Source organism: Mytilus trossulus, chromosome 7 (assembly GCF_036588685.1).
Source record: "Mytilus trossulus isolate FHL-02 chromosome 7, PNRI_Mtr1.1.1.hap1, whole genome shotgun sequence".
Lineage (NCBI taxonomy): Eukaryota > Metazoa > Mollusca > Bivalvia > Mytilida > Mytilidae > Mytilus > Mytilus trossulus.
In genome coordinates, this window is record NC_086379.1 from 62141789 (window position 1) to 62158859 (window position 17071).

General features: G+C 31.2%; 1 protein-coding gene across 1 annotated transcript; it reads left to right on the plus strand.

Annotated features, from left to right (window-relative positions):
• The first annotated feature begins 978 nt into the window (after positions 1–978).
• Positions 979–16285, plus strand: LOC134725492 (uncharacterized). The gene is made up of 3 exons (XM_063589352.1): positions 979–1403; positions 10798–10937; positions 15620–16285. The coding sequence occupies exons 1-3, from the start codon at positions 1349–1351 to the stop codon at positions 15851–15853; spliced, it is 429 nt and encodes a 142-aa protein (XP_063445422.1). The 5' UTR covers positions 979–1348; the 3' UTR covers positions 15854–16285.
• The last annotated feature ends 786 nt before the right edge of the window (positions 16286–17071 follow it).

Below are 17071 nucleotides of genomic sequence, written 5' to 3' on the forward strand. Positions count from 1 at the left end.
TAAACATATTAGATGAATTATAATTAACCTTTTTTTCTGACAATCGTTTCATTTCATAATCTTATTGTACCGCTATTAAAGAAAGTATAATCTAATTGTACCACTGTTAGAGAAAGTATATGTGAATTTTACAAGCAAGACCTGTTTAACTTTTACCCGACAAACTTTTCATATTAAAGCAAAATATATATATCCTCCTCCTTTTCGGATCCAAATTGAAAAAAACATTGCACTTTATTATGTTTTATGTCAATTGATCTCTGGTAGAGACTCAGAGTTGTCTCATTGACACTCATCATACCGTATATATCTTCTCATTCCATATAGCTTATGCATTACTCAAATACGATATATTTTGTTTTTTGTTGCTTACGTTACTTTCATTGGGAAATATTCCATGCATATTCAGTACAAAAAATAACATTATAAGAAGTATCCATAGTGATGTGCAAAACAAAAATTGCAAACTAAATACAAAACGTATCCCAAATAATCGGTAATTGCCGTAAAACGTAAAAATGTGACGTTACCATTTGAGACGCAATATCGTGCTTTTAAAACGTCAGACAATTTGATTCCAAAGAAAAAATATACTTCCAAAATAAAAGTCTCTGCTCCTTTTCAATTCATAGCAACTTGTTGATTTCTAGTGACATAAATTCCTGATAACTTTATTGAAGGAAGAATTTAAGGGTATCCGAATATTTGGTTGGAATCTCGATGGGTTTGTTTCTTTTAACAAACCTTTTTTAGGGTTAAGATTTTATTAATTCCAAATTATTATTCATTTCTATAATGATAAAAACTACTAAACCTCACAGTAGAGGCTCTTGGTTATGTCCTTACTATATGAAATGCTTTTGGACTAAAACATTTTTTTAGTGTCTTCAATTGAAAAACTTTAAAGACAAGGTGAAAACTACGTTGTATTATTTTATGTTTCACTGTTAACTATCGTCATGCTACATACCCAGATAAAACTTTTTTTAGTTACACGCTTTCTGCATTTTGAAGATTAACTAATGGAAATAGGATATGTATTATTCGATTTTCAATAACCAAATAAATGAAATCACAGACATTGATTTTTACCTGTTAATTGAATGTAACCTCTCGCGCAATATTTACGGATTCTGAAAACCCATCCTGGAAACCGACCTAGAATAATAGGCAATCGATTAAAGACTAATTAAGATAAAAACCTTGCCGTTTATTAATATTGACAAAAAAGTGGTCTTTTAAACTGTTGATTTAAGTTGATCGAACTTTTAAGCCGTTCTTTATTTATCGTTTTAAAAAATGGGATAAAGTGCGTAATTTTCGTATTCACAATGGAACCATAAACAAAATGGAGTCAAAATTTTTAATAATTCTGTGTTACATCTCTCTTCAACAAGTATATGGTAAGTTACAATTATACATATGATATATGAAGTAAGTATAAAAACCAATTCATTTAAATAGTCATATAATATCACCTATCATACCGGTGGGAGGTTTATATAGCTATAAAACGAGGTTTCACCCACCGTTTTCTAAAAAAAAAATGCATGTGTGTGTACATTTTAATGTCATGTCGTTGTTCTCCTCTTACATTGATACATTGATATAGACGGCACGGACATTGAAATTGTTAAAGAATTTAACTATTTGGGCATATTATTATCTAGAACTGGTAATACTAAAATAGCACAGAAACACTTAGCAGAAAAAGCAACAAAAGCTATGTTTAATGTGTTGAAAGCAGGCCGCATGCATAATCTTTCTATTCAATGTCACTTAGATCTTTTTGATAAAGTTGTGAAACCAATACTTTTATATGGATGTGAAATTTGGGGGCATGGTAATGTTGAAATTATAGAAAGAATCCATCTGAAATTCTGTAAACTTCTTTTGAAACTGAAAAATTCCACACCTAACTATATGGTATACGGTGAACTTGGTAGATATCCTTTGGACATTGATATTAAAATAAAAATAGTGTCATATTGGTGTAAGTTATTATCTGCTAAAGAGACTAAGCTATCTTCTATCGCATATAGACTATTAAAAACACTATTTACTGTTAATAATGTATGTACATTTTTTGTGAGTAAAGTTAAAAATATTTTGGATGAATGTGGTTTTTCAAATATTTGGATTTCTCAATGTTTTGGTAATGATATATGGTTAAAAAATGCACTTAAGTTGCGATTACAAGACCATTATAAACAGTTGTGGAATACACAATTACAAGAGTCTACAAAAGCAGTAAATTATAGAATTTTTAAGTTAGAATTGAATTTTGAAAAATATTTTGATATCTTGGATATGCACGAAAGTATTATTTTATGTAGATATAGAACCACAAACCACAGACTCCCAATAGAGACAGGGAGATGGAATAATGTTAATAGAAATGATAGAAAATGTCATCTTTGTAATATTGGTAGTATTGGGGACGAATTACATTATCTGCTAGAATGTCCATTTTTTAACGACAGCAGAAAATTATATCTTGATAAATATTATTTGGCTCGTGTTAATACACTAAAATTTGGAAAACTGATGAGCAAAGTAAACAAAAAGTCAGAGTTAAAAAGATTATGTAAGCTTATAAAGTGTATAAATAAACATGTGGGTCCTCCTGGCTGAAATGTATATTATTTTGAAACCACTGTATTTTATATATGTTTTGTAAATAGATGCACATCCATGTACATATTTTGCACTCTCTCTGTACCTATGTATCTGCAATGGTTATGAGAATAAAGATATTATTATTACATTTAATGGGTTTCCCTCGGTTTTAGTTTGTTACCCCGATTTTGTTTTTTGTCCATGGATTTATGAGTTTTGAACAGCGGTATACTACTGTTGCCTTTATTCTGTACCAGGCCACGAATATAACAATTGTGTTTCATTCGTTTATATGTCTAAATGTTTCTAGCATTAGAATTTCTAAAGAATTTACAGATTTTTCCATTTTCTTATGTATGACTCTACCTTGGAATTCGAAACTTAAGTTATATGTTTTACAACAATACGGTTATATAATAAGTTCTACCATCCGTTCCCTAACTTGGTTACGGACAACTTGAACACTTCAAATACGTATACATAAAGGCAACAGTAGTATACCGCTGTTAAACTCATAAATCCATGAACAAAAAACAACAAAATCGGGGTAACAAACTAAACCCGAGGGAAACGCATTAAATATAAGAGAAGAACAACGACACAACACTGAAATGTAACACACACAGAAACGGACCAATCATCAGACAAAATCCCACGAGAATAACAAAAATAACATCAAAACCAAATACATGAATTTGGGATAGACAAGTACCGTGACACGTCTTATCGCAATGTGAATTTACACTAAAAATAAGAGTAAACAAACGACACAACGTTAAAATGTAACACACACAGAAAGGAACAATACTATAACAATGGCCATATTCCTGACTTGGTACAGGACATTTTTAAAGGAAAAATGGTCGGTTGAACCTGGTTTTGTGGCATGCCAAACCTCGCACTTTAATGGCAATGTTAAATATAACATTGAAATGACAACATAATATTACAGGACTACAATACAAATAAATAAAAGAACGTATTAGACTTTGAAACACATGATTAATAGATAACAAAAAGCATAAGGTTTAAAATTCAATACGTAAAAAACGCGCCTCGTCCACACAAGACTCACCAGTGACGCCCAGATATAAAAGATGGAAAGTGAGAGAAAAAAAAGGTACAAAGTTGTACAGCACTGAAGATCAAAAGTTGAAAAAGGTTGTGTCAAATACGGCTATGTTTTTATGCTTGGGATAAGAACATCCTCATAATTTAGAACAATTAATGCTATTGCAAACGGTAAATTTTATCAAATGAATATAAAAGATATACATAATGAAACTGAAGTATTAACTAATTACAGAAAACAAAACCCGAATACATAATGCTAAGACCAACACAGAATAGACACACCCGACTCAATCCAGGCCTCAACATAATAAATCGTAAACATGACGTCACATACGATGGCGAAAGGGCACAAAAATTACGTCACATTTGAATTTCTGAAACAGCACAAAAAATGACGTCACATATGAAAAACTATAATTCAAAAGTAAGATATAATTAGGATTGATTTAAGATTATATTAGAACTAAATACTGATATTACATTTAGACACCATGCATATCAGCTATGTACAGAGAGAGATTTATAATAATTCATCTTTTCAAGTAAAAAAATAAATTTGAAATAAAAGTGAATAAACTCATAATTGATATCAGGATTGAAATTGTGTATTAACGCCAGACGCCAGACTACATTCATTAGTGACGCTCGAATCGAAAATAGGCTGAATAAAGTACGAAGTTGAAGAGCATTGAGGACAAAAAAGTTTTTCCAAATACAGCTAAGGTAATCTATTCCTGAAAGATATATGAACCAAACAACATAAAAATGTTTGCTCATTCTCTATTTGGGTATATAATTATTAGACTTTGTCTATATGGGATATATAAAATACTCACTGGTACTGGATTAGAGGACTAAATACATAGCAAATTATTGCGTCTTTTTGTTTTTTTTAAAGAATTCATGTTGATATATAAGATCTCTGCACTTATGTAATTCATCCAAAAGAAAATGGATAAAACAATGTTTTAAAACCATTATAAAATTGTACTTTTTACATACATGTAAATTTAGTTGATAAACTTTATGTAAATATTAGAAGAAACAATCCTTAAACGAACTTTTTCAAGTTATAAAGATCTGAGTAAAATCATATTGAAGTAATATCGTTAAAAGAGTAGTTGAGTACTTCATAAAATACATATATTTTTTCTCAAGAAGATAATAAAAAATCGAATTTAAAATGAATGTAAAAGGTAATAATTTTATTTGATGATAATTCGACGACAATGAATTCAGAAACCCATGAAACGCTATTGACACTATATGTGTTTACTTGCTTGATTTACAGAGTGTCTGCCGCAAATATTATTAGTTGTAAAATCATTGGTTTGATATGAGTTGGTACGTTGTTACACCATTGGTTTGCTATCAGTTGGTACGTTGTAACACCATTGGTTTGATATCAATTGGTACGTCGTTTCACTATTGTTTGGATTTCAATTGGTGCGTTGTTACATCATTAATTTGATATCAATTGGTATTTCTATACATCATTTGTTATTTATCAGTAAGTACGTTGTTACACCATTGGTTTGATATCAATTTGAACGTTTTTACACCATTTGTTGAATATCAGTAGGTACGTTGTTACACCATTTGTTATATATCAATTGGTACGTTGTAACACCATTGGTTTTATATCAATTGGTATATAGTTATAACATTGGTTTGATATTAATTGGAACGTTGTTACAACAATTTGTTGAATATCAGTTGGTAAGTTGTAACATTATAAGTTTGATATTATTTTGTATGTTGTTTCACTTGGTTGTATATCAATTGGTACGTTCTTACACCATTTGTTTGACATCAATTGGTACGTTGTTACACCATTGATTTGATATCAATTGGTACGTTGTTACATCATTGGTTGAATATCATTTGGTACGTTGTTACACTATTGTTCGTTGAATATCAATTGGTACATTGTAACATTAAAAGTTTGATATCAATTTGTATTTTGTTTCTCTATTGGCTGTATATCAATTGGTACGTTGTTACACCATTGGTTTGATATCAAATGGTACGCTGTTACACTATTGGTTATATATCAGTTGGTACGTTGTTAAACCATTGATCTGATATCAATTGGTACGTTGTTACACCATTAGTTGAATATCAGTTGGTACGTTGTTACACCATTAGTTGAATATCAGTTGGTACGTTGTGCCATCACCATTGGTTTGATATCAGTTGGTACAGAGTTACACCATTGGTTTGATATCAAGTGGTACATTGTTACATTATTGGTTGTATATCAATTGGTATGTTGTTATACCATTGGTTGTATATCAATTGGTACGTTATTACATCATAAGTTGTATATAAATTGGTATGTTACTATACCATTTGTTGTATATCAATTGGTACGTTGTTACATCATTAGTTGTATATCAATTGGTACGTTGTAACACCATTGGTTTTATATCAATTGGTAGGTTGTTACACCATTTTGTATAGGCATTTTTACATTTTTACACATTTTGTTTTATACGATTTGGTACTTTGTTACACCATTGGTATGATATCAATTGGTACTTTGTTACACCATTGGTAGGATATCAATTGGTACTTTGTTTCACCATTGGTAGGATATCAACTGGTACGTTGTTACACCATTGGTAGACTATCAATTGGTACATTGTTACACCATTGGTTGGAAATCATCAACCATCCTCTTGTTCTTTAATAACTGAGACTGCATACCGGAAGCTGATTGTGCTTCTGTAATGTTTAATTTCAATTGAATCAAAGGAAAATAGGGAAACGTTAAATTCCAATCACCGTATCATCCATCTTGAAATGAAATCATGTTATAATTATCAGTTCTTCTCCCATAAAAAGATCGGTAATCTATCATATTAATTATAAAACGTGCAATTAAATTGAATCTGATTGATTTTGAGTTCTTTTTAAAAGCTTTTTAATGTTTTCATTTATGGTATTGACTTTTGATTGGATGACTCTATTATTTGACCATTAAAATGCACTATATTGTCAATATATTGCATATATCAATAATGTGGTCATTTTTATAAATTTCCTGTTTACAAAACTTTAAATTTTTCAAAAGAATAAGGATTTCTTACCCCAGGCATAGATTACCTTAGTCGTATTTGGCACATCTTTTTTGGAATTTTGGATCCTCAATGCTCTTCAACTTAGTACTTTAGTTTTATAAATATTTTGATATGAACGTCACTGATGAGTCTTATGTAGACGAAACGCGCGTCTGGCGTACTAAATTATAATCCTGGTGCCTTTGATAACTAATTAGACATCATATTATTGCGTCCCCAAACATAAATCAAGGCATTTTAAGTTAACATTACATGAATTTGTTTCATTATATATTATAAATATTTCATACTGTTTTTAAAAGCAATGTACAAGCATGATCCTGAGATTTTAGTTATTTTTATTTAAGAGACCTAAAAAAAACTATTCCACTGAAATCAGCCTTACTATCATTATGTTTTCATCTCTTTGATGATCTAATAATATATTCACCTTGTCTATCCGGTCATTTAAAAAATATTTCTGTCACTTTTTTCTTAGTACTTTTGAACAGAATGACTTCAAATGTAGTCAGCAGCTTGACATTAACCAGCTAAAATGTGTGTGCAAGTCTTGTCTGATTATTTTTCGAACACGTCACATATTTCTCCAATAATACAAAACTACTAGTCATGAACAAAACTGTTGACTTCATACATCTTATATTTTCAAAACATAATTCATAACTTAGAATAATTACAATTGCTTTTAACTAAAAAATTTATATAAAATATAAAAGAGCATGACCAGCGTGACTCAAAAGTCAAAACCGAACAGAAAATTCTATGGCGAAAAACTAGGGACAAGAAACCATGAATATTGATGTGACTTGATCATAAATCGGTACCTTTTTGTCCAAAACTGAATTTGGCATTTACAATTCACAAAAGAAAATTCCGCTCTAATATTTACATCGTTATATGTTGGGGTTTGGGTTTTTTGGGGTTTTTTTTTTATTTCGAAGTCCCTCCCCCTCTCCCCGGCATACATAAAAACTTCGTGTTATACGTTATATATCTAATGTACTTTATCATTCATATTTATATAATAAAGACACGGTTGAACAGAGTGTGATGTTAGACCATCGATATTTGTTTTTTTAATTACATTTTTGTAACTTTTTTTTATTGTAAATATCAACTAAAGGGAAATGAATCAATTAGAGTACCTTTGAGAATTTAAAAAAATAAACATTATTAGGTCGAAACAGCCTTAAAGGAATAATTAATTTTAGTTGAAAGTAAGTACATAATACCTTAATCAATTTGTGCTTTTGAGTATTTGACCTCCAGAGCATGAAGCACTCAGTTCACTTGATGGGACTTAATCTTACCTATAAAACTCTGTGAATTATTGAATTGCTCTTCTTAAGAAAATACAGTTAACTCTCGTTGTCTCGATCCCGGTTGATGTACTCCTATATAAGTATAAATAAGGACGGAAAGTCAATTGGTTTTTGGATGAAAAATATACTGGTTACACCGTCATGTATTGCCCATACTACGACGTGTGCTGTTTTAGTTTTTTGTTTCCAATGTTAATAATCAAAATTGTAAGGTTTCCTCCTTTGTGGGGTGGCCGAGTGGTGTAAGTTGTCACAGTTCTGTATCAATAGCCTTCCAACTCTGTTCGAATCATGAATTTGGCAGATGTGTTCGACTGCAATACCAATTAACAAGAATTGTCTGTTTTTCTATCGAAATTCAGTGATTCTCTCTGGGAACTACGGTTTCTTCCACCAATAGAAACTGACCGCCATGAAATAGCACAACCCAATCTTTGTTTTTATCAGAGAGCCCAAGTTCGTAACTGTATAGTATTTTTTTGTTGGGATTTTAATAGGTCTTTAACTCTCCTTACACGATGCACTTTTTGCCCATATGTTGTCTTCGGCTGTTTTTCTTTGGTCGGGTTTTTGTCACTTTGACACAATTAAGATTAAAAGGAATTATACTATTTCTAATATGGTTGTATCCTATGAAACATCAAGAATGGAATCAAGCAGATCATTTAGATATGACAGACTATTACATCGCTGAAGATAGTTATTAGGAAAAGATCAAAGAATGATATCACCGTTTCTATGTTATAATGGAATGCTTGTTGAAGCGTACACAAAAATTAAATCAATAAAACAATATGATATTTAATTTCAGCTTCTTTAAAACTGATGATATTCAAGAGTTCTAATGCATTAGTATTGTTTCTAAGTAGGCTTTTGCAGGGCAATCTTTCTTCCACTCTTCAACATACCCCCTTTGTTCCCGATGTCAGTCTAAATTCCTGCGACTCTTTTCACAAACAAATCTTGCGATTAAAATTTATCGTAGGTTTAAATGAGTAATTTTACTCTTAATATATATTTTTGTGTGAAAAGAGCTTCTGCCCTTTAAGTCGATAATCACAATGTGCGTATCAACTATCAAACGATTTGCGGACTACATCATTTAATCACTGAAATTTTGTGTCCTAGATACCGTTACCATGTTTTATTTATCGCTGCTAAGAAGATACCTTATTTTCTCGTATTTTCTTTTCTGTCCATTTAATTTTGAGTTATTCAATAGATGTAACTTCTGGAGCATAAGCTGCTTAAACTCCCAAAGAACATGTTCTCATCGGGTTTTCAGGGTAGTCTGGTTCCATCCTTTGTTTTCTTCATAATAATATTTGGACTCTTCTATTTTCGCCTTTTCGCTGTATGTCCTGACTTATGATATACTTCATTTCCTTTAAGCATCTTCTATCATTCTTCGACATATATTTTTTTTTGTTTCCCTTAAATGTTTCTGTTACAATCTTCTCACACTACGCAGCAAGAAAGAATCATTTTGAGCATCATTATCAATTTGATATATCCCATTGAATTTTGAAGAAAAAAAAACTTTACGGCAAACGTTATTATTAATTTTTTAATGTCCACCAATTGTATCATAAAGAGATAATTATTTAATAACAGTATTTTTTTATCAGAATATTGTAAATCAACTGAGCGGGAATTCCGGTGACAAGAACGCATTTCTCTGGCTTATTGGTTTTTGTTTTTAGTTAGCACGTTTTTCTAGTCGGACACTGTTAATTTTTAAGTTCACTAGAACATAAACATAAACATAAAAAAATGTATTTTTTTCGTGAGAGAACTCGTCCTGTTAAATCAATTATGCCGAGGAAAATAAGTTTAGCCATAAAATGTATCTTCTACAATAGCCCAAACTAATATTATTGGAGTATAATTTGGAACATCACTCGCATATTTCGTCTACAAAACACTGACAGGTGACTCTGGAATAAAAACAAAAACTAAAAATACCAATATTGATACGAAGTTAGAAAAAAACAATTTTGACCCAACAATTCGAATGGTATTGTCAAACACAGCTTAAATATTCTATTTCTTTGGCTGAAAGTCCTTATTATTTAAAATTTTATTAACTCAAAGTTTTGTAAACAGTCAAACGACCATACAGTATGTCAAGTTCCAGCTAATAAAGTTTATGAAATCATATACTAATTTGAACAGCAGTTATTTACTAATATTGTTTTACAGAAATAATTCATACTCTTTTCACGTTTAGACATAACTTGACTACAGTATCTTGAAATCAGCTTTGCACATGTCTGCAGTGGGAGACAAGATGAACAATTTACTTCAATGGGAGACCAGATGAACAATTTACTTCAATGGAAGACAAGATGAACAATTTACTTCAATGAGAGTGCCCAATTAACACAATGCTAATTGAACAAGAAGGTGTCCAAATTACACGGATGCCCCACTCCAACAATCATTTTCTTTGTTCTATGGACAGTAGAATAAGGGTAAAAAAACTCTAATTTTGCATTAAAATAAGAAAGAACATAATAAGAAACAGGTGTATTAAGTTTCAAGTTGATTGGACTTCAACTTCAACAAAAACATTTTAACCTGAACCTAACAGTCAATGAATTATTTTCAAAGAATAACCAATCGTTTATGCCATCACGAAAATAACTCATTGAATGTCTTTTTATATTATCTTTCATATTTTTTAAACATTATTTTAGGATATGGAAACAATACAACACTATCTTGTTTTGACTGTGAAGAAGAATTTGAAGAAAGATGGGATCCATATACAGATTGTCAAGTGTATCCACACAACACACCTTTGAGACCTTGCTTGGACATTGAAATGTATTGTATGGTAAGTTATAAAGTAGGACATATCATTGTTATTTTACAGGGATTTCTGATGAAATATTACTTGCAACTATAACTAATAGTTTTGGTTTATGGAATTTGATCAGATCGTCAATAAGATGCGCTGGTATCTTCCCCTTAACAACTTTGAAAAAGACGACCAGTCTATTGTTGACGTCTTACTTGTAAGGGTGCAATCAACAGTTTTTTTCTATGACGTCATATTTTGAGGGACTATTTATAATTGACCCATTAGTGGTGTTAATGTTAATAAAGATACTTGTATAAAACTATATATCATTAGAATCAGAATTTTCTCTAGTTTATAATGAAAAAAAAAATTGTACTTTTAATAGTACCAAAAAGTTTTATCCAGAGAAAATGGGGAAAACATTGCCTAATCTATGCATAAAAAACATGAAATCAGGCCATGTGCACACCCATGCAGACATGATATATGCACATTTTTCATAATCAAAACTGTATGAATTTCATAGGTTTAACCTGGTCTTTCTAAAAAATTATGCTTCAAGGTACGTTGGCCTGCTCCGAAAAGAGCTACAGTGGGTAAAAATAAATTTTGCACTTTTCACTGCCAAAAAAACAGAATGTTTACAGTTTGTCTCCCCTCAAAACATGTGTAATAAATCTAATTTTTTTAAATTATTTTAATCATTCAACCTGTTTTAATTGAAGCTAATTAACCTATTTTTACAATCAAGTACAAAAATCATGATACTTTTTTACCAATTATGTTGATAAAAAGGGACTTCCCTCCATGTCTATTTTTAGTCAGCGAATAACCCCTAGTTTTTTTATACGAAACTGTTTATAGCACCCTAAGGACGAAAGCTGAAATTTTGATAGCATTTTTTTCGTACATCCTTCCTGTATCAATTTGTATACTTTGGTGATAAATCTAGCACCTCCCATTTGAACGAAGTCCAGTTTGTCGATGTCTTTTTTTGCATATATGTGTCCCAAATAATTGATCTATACTCCTTACTTGATCTTACGAGTGCTATATATATGCTGTTTTACGGCATTCCATTGGATAGTGTTGTAGGTCCTACTTAGGAAGTATAACGTTGAGTGGGCTTTGTTACATATATTTGTTATATGTTCTTTCCAGTTAAGGAATTTATGTATGTGTTGCACAAGATAGGGTTAGATGACACTTGTTCTAGCGGCGTGTGGTTGTCAATGTTGGAAAACTGTTGGCTTTAACTTTTTAAACCAAGCATATAGCATTTGTTTTGCTTTAACGCGCATATACCAGTCGTCGGCTCATTTTCAAGTGATTTGAGATTCTCTTGTAGTTTGTTGTGATGATTTTGGTTTTTGATTTCTCTGTACAGCAAACAGTCGTCTGCAAATAGTCGGACTGCCGAGTTTACTGTATCTCGCAGATCGTTCATGTGACACAAGACGAGTTCTAGCACCTTTCCTTGGGGGAATTCCCTTGAAGTATTCTTTTAAGGCCGTACGGTGACCTATAGTTGTTAATGTTTTTGTCATTTTGCTCGTTTGTGGATAGTTGTCTCATTGGCAATCATACCACATCTTCTTTTTTATATTTCAAGTTGAGATAGCATTTTTCTTTCAGTTAGCAATTCACTATTTGTTTATTTTGTGCAAGAGTCGATCATGAGGTACAGTATCGAAAGCTTTTAAAAAATCCAGAATCACAATGTCTTGGTGTTCTTTATCGTATGACTGGATCATGTTGTGGATTATGATTGCAAGTTGAGACTTACATGAATATCCAGATCTGAAGCCATGGTTGAGCGATGTCAATACATTATGCTTTTCAGATGTCAGCATATAATGTGCCCAAGTAGCTTACATGGTACTGATGGTAAGGCCATTCTAAATCTTGCAGCCGAATGGAGATCCTTATTGTTGTTGGCTTATAGTCTTATCTTACTGATTGTTTGTTTGTGTTAGTCCAGTGTAGCAAGGGAGGTCCTTACCAATAACTTGAAATTGTATGTAAAATGTAGCACGGGAGATCCTTACCAGCAAATTGAAATTGTATGTAAAATGTAGCAAGGGAGATCCTTACCAATTAGTTGAAATTGTATGTAAAATGTAGCAAAGAGATCCTTACCAACTAGTTGAAATTGTATGTAAAATGAAGCAAGGGAGATCCTTACTAAGAAGTTGAAATCGTATGTAAAATGTAGCATGGGAGATCCTTACTAAGAAGTTGAAATCGTATGTAAAATGTAGCAAGGGAGATCCATACCAATTAGTTGAAATTGTATGTAAAATGTAGCAAGGGAGATACTTACTGATTGTATCTCGAGTGGCTGTTCAATGTAGCAAGGGATATCCTTACTGATTGGATTGGTTGTAGTAGATGTGTATAACAGGTAAAGCAGAATAATCCTTACTGGTCTTGAATCCAACAGTTGGTTAATACATGTTCAGTTGTTTTCCAGACTTTAGCTAGAAGTGATCCTGAGTGTATCCCGTCAAAGTATAGCCAAAAGTTAATGTTTTTCTTGTGTTTATGTCCCAGTTCTTAAGTATTCTGAGAGTGAGTAGACTGGTATTTCAAGGAAGATGATTCTACATCGTGGATATTGTTTACTCAGTTCTTTCATTTCCTGAGGTATTTAGCAGCTTTGTCTTCTTGTGTGTGTGGTTTTTTTTTATTAAAGGTCGCAGATACCATACCATATATATAACCAGCTTTTATCGTTTCATTGTTTCGTGTCTGATGTTGCTTTTCAACCACCTGTTACCTTTTTCGGTTAAAACTAATTTATTCCACCATTTAAGTTTGATTCTATGTGGCTCCTTATTTTCCTCTTTAAACATTTTTCTTTTGTGCCGGATATTAGGGCGGGGGATGCGCTCGTTCACCTATATACAGTTTGGATTAGTGCTCTAATTGCTCTAAAAATTTGGTTTCTGACATCAAAGTGTATTGGTATTCAGTAAGTCGATATTGGTAAATATAAACTAATGGGTTCATGTAACTAAAGTTAATAGGAAGTTAATGTTAATGACAGTTGATTTCCACGTGGGTTATGTTGTTTGGGCTTTGCATATTTTCAAAGTGTTATATTGGAAGGATACACAGCTTGACCCGTCGTAGTTTCTACATATCTCTTCTCAGGCTTCCAAAATTGTTGATTTTCATACAAAATTTATCGGAAAGCTTATAAAAAATTGGATTAAACGCGATTTAAAATGATTAATTTCTCTCCAAAAACAATATAAATTATAAGTGCATTCACTTTCAATAATGCATGCTGCTTCCGGTTGATATTTATTGATAATTGTTCTTATTTACTTTAATTTTATCTAGGCGTTTAACGTTTAAGTATTTGTAAAGTTTCTGAGTAGTATTAAATAATGTTTATTTCTACCATTGAGATCGAAAATATCAGATAATAAATAGTGAGTTGTTGTAAAGCATTTTTTATTGACATAATTTAACAGAGATGTGACGCCCGTCCCGTTCGATTCTCTTGATATCATATCCTGCTCAACTATTTTGTGGCTGCTACTTTGTTATTACATAATTTTATAATATACCTACATTTCATTTTGTGACAGAAACATTGAGTTCTTCATGTCCGATTGTTCGTTCGGACTTGAATATTTCAGATTGCTTAAAGTATCATTTTACATTTTGTTTTCTATTTAACAGTCATTGATCGTTAAAATTTACTGCAAACTCTGTTACCATTTTCTATTCAAGTTTAAGGCTTTTGTAAATAAATAAATGTTTTCACCATTTTATAAGTTTCTGAGTGCAGTGAACATGAAATACAATTAACTAAAGGTCAATGTTGCTTTTTCAGAGTTAAAGTTCTAGATGATGTCATTTCAGTATAATACATATTTAATTTAAAAGGCAATTAATTGTTGACTCTTCCTGAATATGCCATGAATATTTGCCATTTGATGTTACTAAGCAAATAAAAGATCTGATTTTGACTTGTATAGTAAATAAACACAATTATTGATAGTGCCTTCTCATTGTAAGTGCATTATTTAAAAAACAATGTATTGAAAAAGGATGTAGTTATGTGACTGTCCTGAGACAGGATCCTCACTAATGATTTCTGTTAAAATATCTAGATGTTTAATATCATGATGGGGTTTTGGTGTAAATATGTTAGTCTGTCATGGGTCTGCAATCTCGCGTATAGTTTTCATTTGTCGGATATCTGTTGGAAATTTTGGTGTTGATGTTAGTATGTCCCAAGAGGAACATCCCGCTAGTGGATTTTTGTGTCATATCTTAATGCTTTATATCGTTTGGGTAAATTGGTGTAAATGTTAGTCGCTTTTAAGTTGGGAAAATTTAAAGCTAGACGTATTTTAGACTTCATTGTATTGTTGAATACCAAATTTTGATTCGCCTACGTAAATAAATTACCAGGCTTATTATAAAGTACGCCTTATGCATATTTTATCCCCTACTCATCAGAAACGCTCGAATAAAGGACGTTGAACAGAATCAAAACCAAACATTCTGGATTAACCTTTATTAAAAACGTTCAATAAAAAACATTTGATGAAAGCTAGGTTTGTAAAATATATTGGATCTTTGGGAGCGATGTGACCATAATAAGAATTTCAAAAACGAAAAACCCAAATTGATATATATTGAAAAATATGTATGTATATTGAAATATTAATTTTGCTGAAAAAATTCTATTTTAGGTAGAAAAAGTTACTATTTATGGAATGACGACGAGTATAAAACGAAGATGTACTTCCGAATGTTACTATGGCTGCAGAGCACATAACTTTGGTCTGACTACTATGAAATGTACGTCGTGCTGTCAGTATGCAGGCTGTAATATAGATGGATCAGCCTCGATTTCATTCATATTTGGAACATATATGTGTGTTTTGACTTTTTGTTTACTAGTGACGTTATTGACAAAACAGTAACCAACCATTTGTTCTACCTAATCAATTTCTTTGATATTTTGCCAAATCTATTTACCGATCAAGATGATGACATCGTGTGCCTTTAATAATATTTCATTGATGATAAATATGCTTTATGATAAAGACAATAAGTTACTTGAAGAACAGGATAACATGCCCAAGGTGAATACATCGCTTGAGAACATTCACATTATTAAGAAGTATAGTTTCACGACAAAACAAATGTTACTTAGTGAGTCGAAAGAATCGATGAATGTTTAAGCGATAATCAACATCATCAATTATATTATCTATTGGGACATATATAGTGACTATAGGATAGAACAATGAAATATAACAACGCATTACCTTTAATCTTATTCGCCAAACATTGTATCACCTTATGTAATATAAGTTGTTGCCAAAACAAAGTAAAATATGTTCATCCATTTATCAAGCATTTCGTAAGAAGAAAATGAACCCTTTTTATCCGACTTTGTTTTGATATATATGGAATACAAGTATTTAGGACCTGACACAAATTTCAACAAAACTCGTTATATGAAATTTTCATTTAATACAATTTTCAAAACTACAGTTGACAAAATAAATACACACTTTTGGGATTTTCTTTTTTCATGAATGCTGTTTTACATTTTAAATGGTTGTCTTCTGAAACAAACATATGATATCAACTAAATAGTTAGTCTGTTGTTGGTATAAAACATTTTATGTCTTAATTACTTCCTAATTCGCGCGGTTCAAAAAGAGATATATGTATCAGGCCTAATTACTATTCTGATCATTTGATTTAGAAGTTGAGTAGTTTGCACATACAGAAATATTTGATATAACTTGATTGTTTCTACAATTTCCGACGGTTCGTTCCGACGGTTCGTTAATACATCAGAAAAGGACAAAATTTAATAGTAAAATGTTTCACAGAACAATTAAAATATCTTTAAATTGAATTGAATATGTGGTGGTTTATATTGATTGTTTATGGTAATTTACTATAATGAATCAGAAAAGTCTTACAATACCGAAAGAAAGAATCTATTGTCAGGAACCTTTGTGCCTTTATACTTGTCTTTTTTTTTATTTCAAGTTTGTCTATAGTTTTGTTTTCCAGTTTATAGTTTGTAAAAGGAAGACAAAAGATACCATAGGGCTATATAAACTCATATGTAGAAAACAAACTCACAATGACATCACATCGGAAAAAAGTAAAATAACTAA

Bases quoted from the DNA above. Each gene is read 5' to 3' on its own strand.
- LOC134725492 (XM_063589352.1), top strand. From the start codon at position 1,349: ATGGAGTCAAAATTTTTAATAATTCTGTGTTACATCTCTCTTCAACAA. The intron at 1,404-10,797 runs GTAAGTTACAAT...ACATTATTTTAG, and splicing joins CTCTCTTCAACAAGTATATG to GATATGGAAACAATACAACA. The intron at 10,938-15,619 runs GTAAGTTATAAA...ATTCTATTTTAG, and splicing joins ACATTGAAATGTATTGTATG to GTAGAAAAAGTTACTATTTA.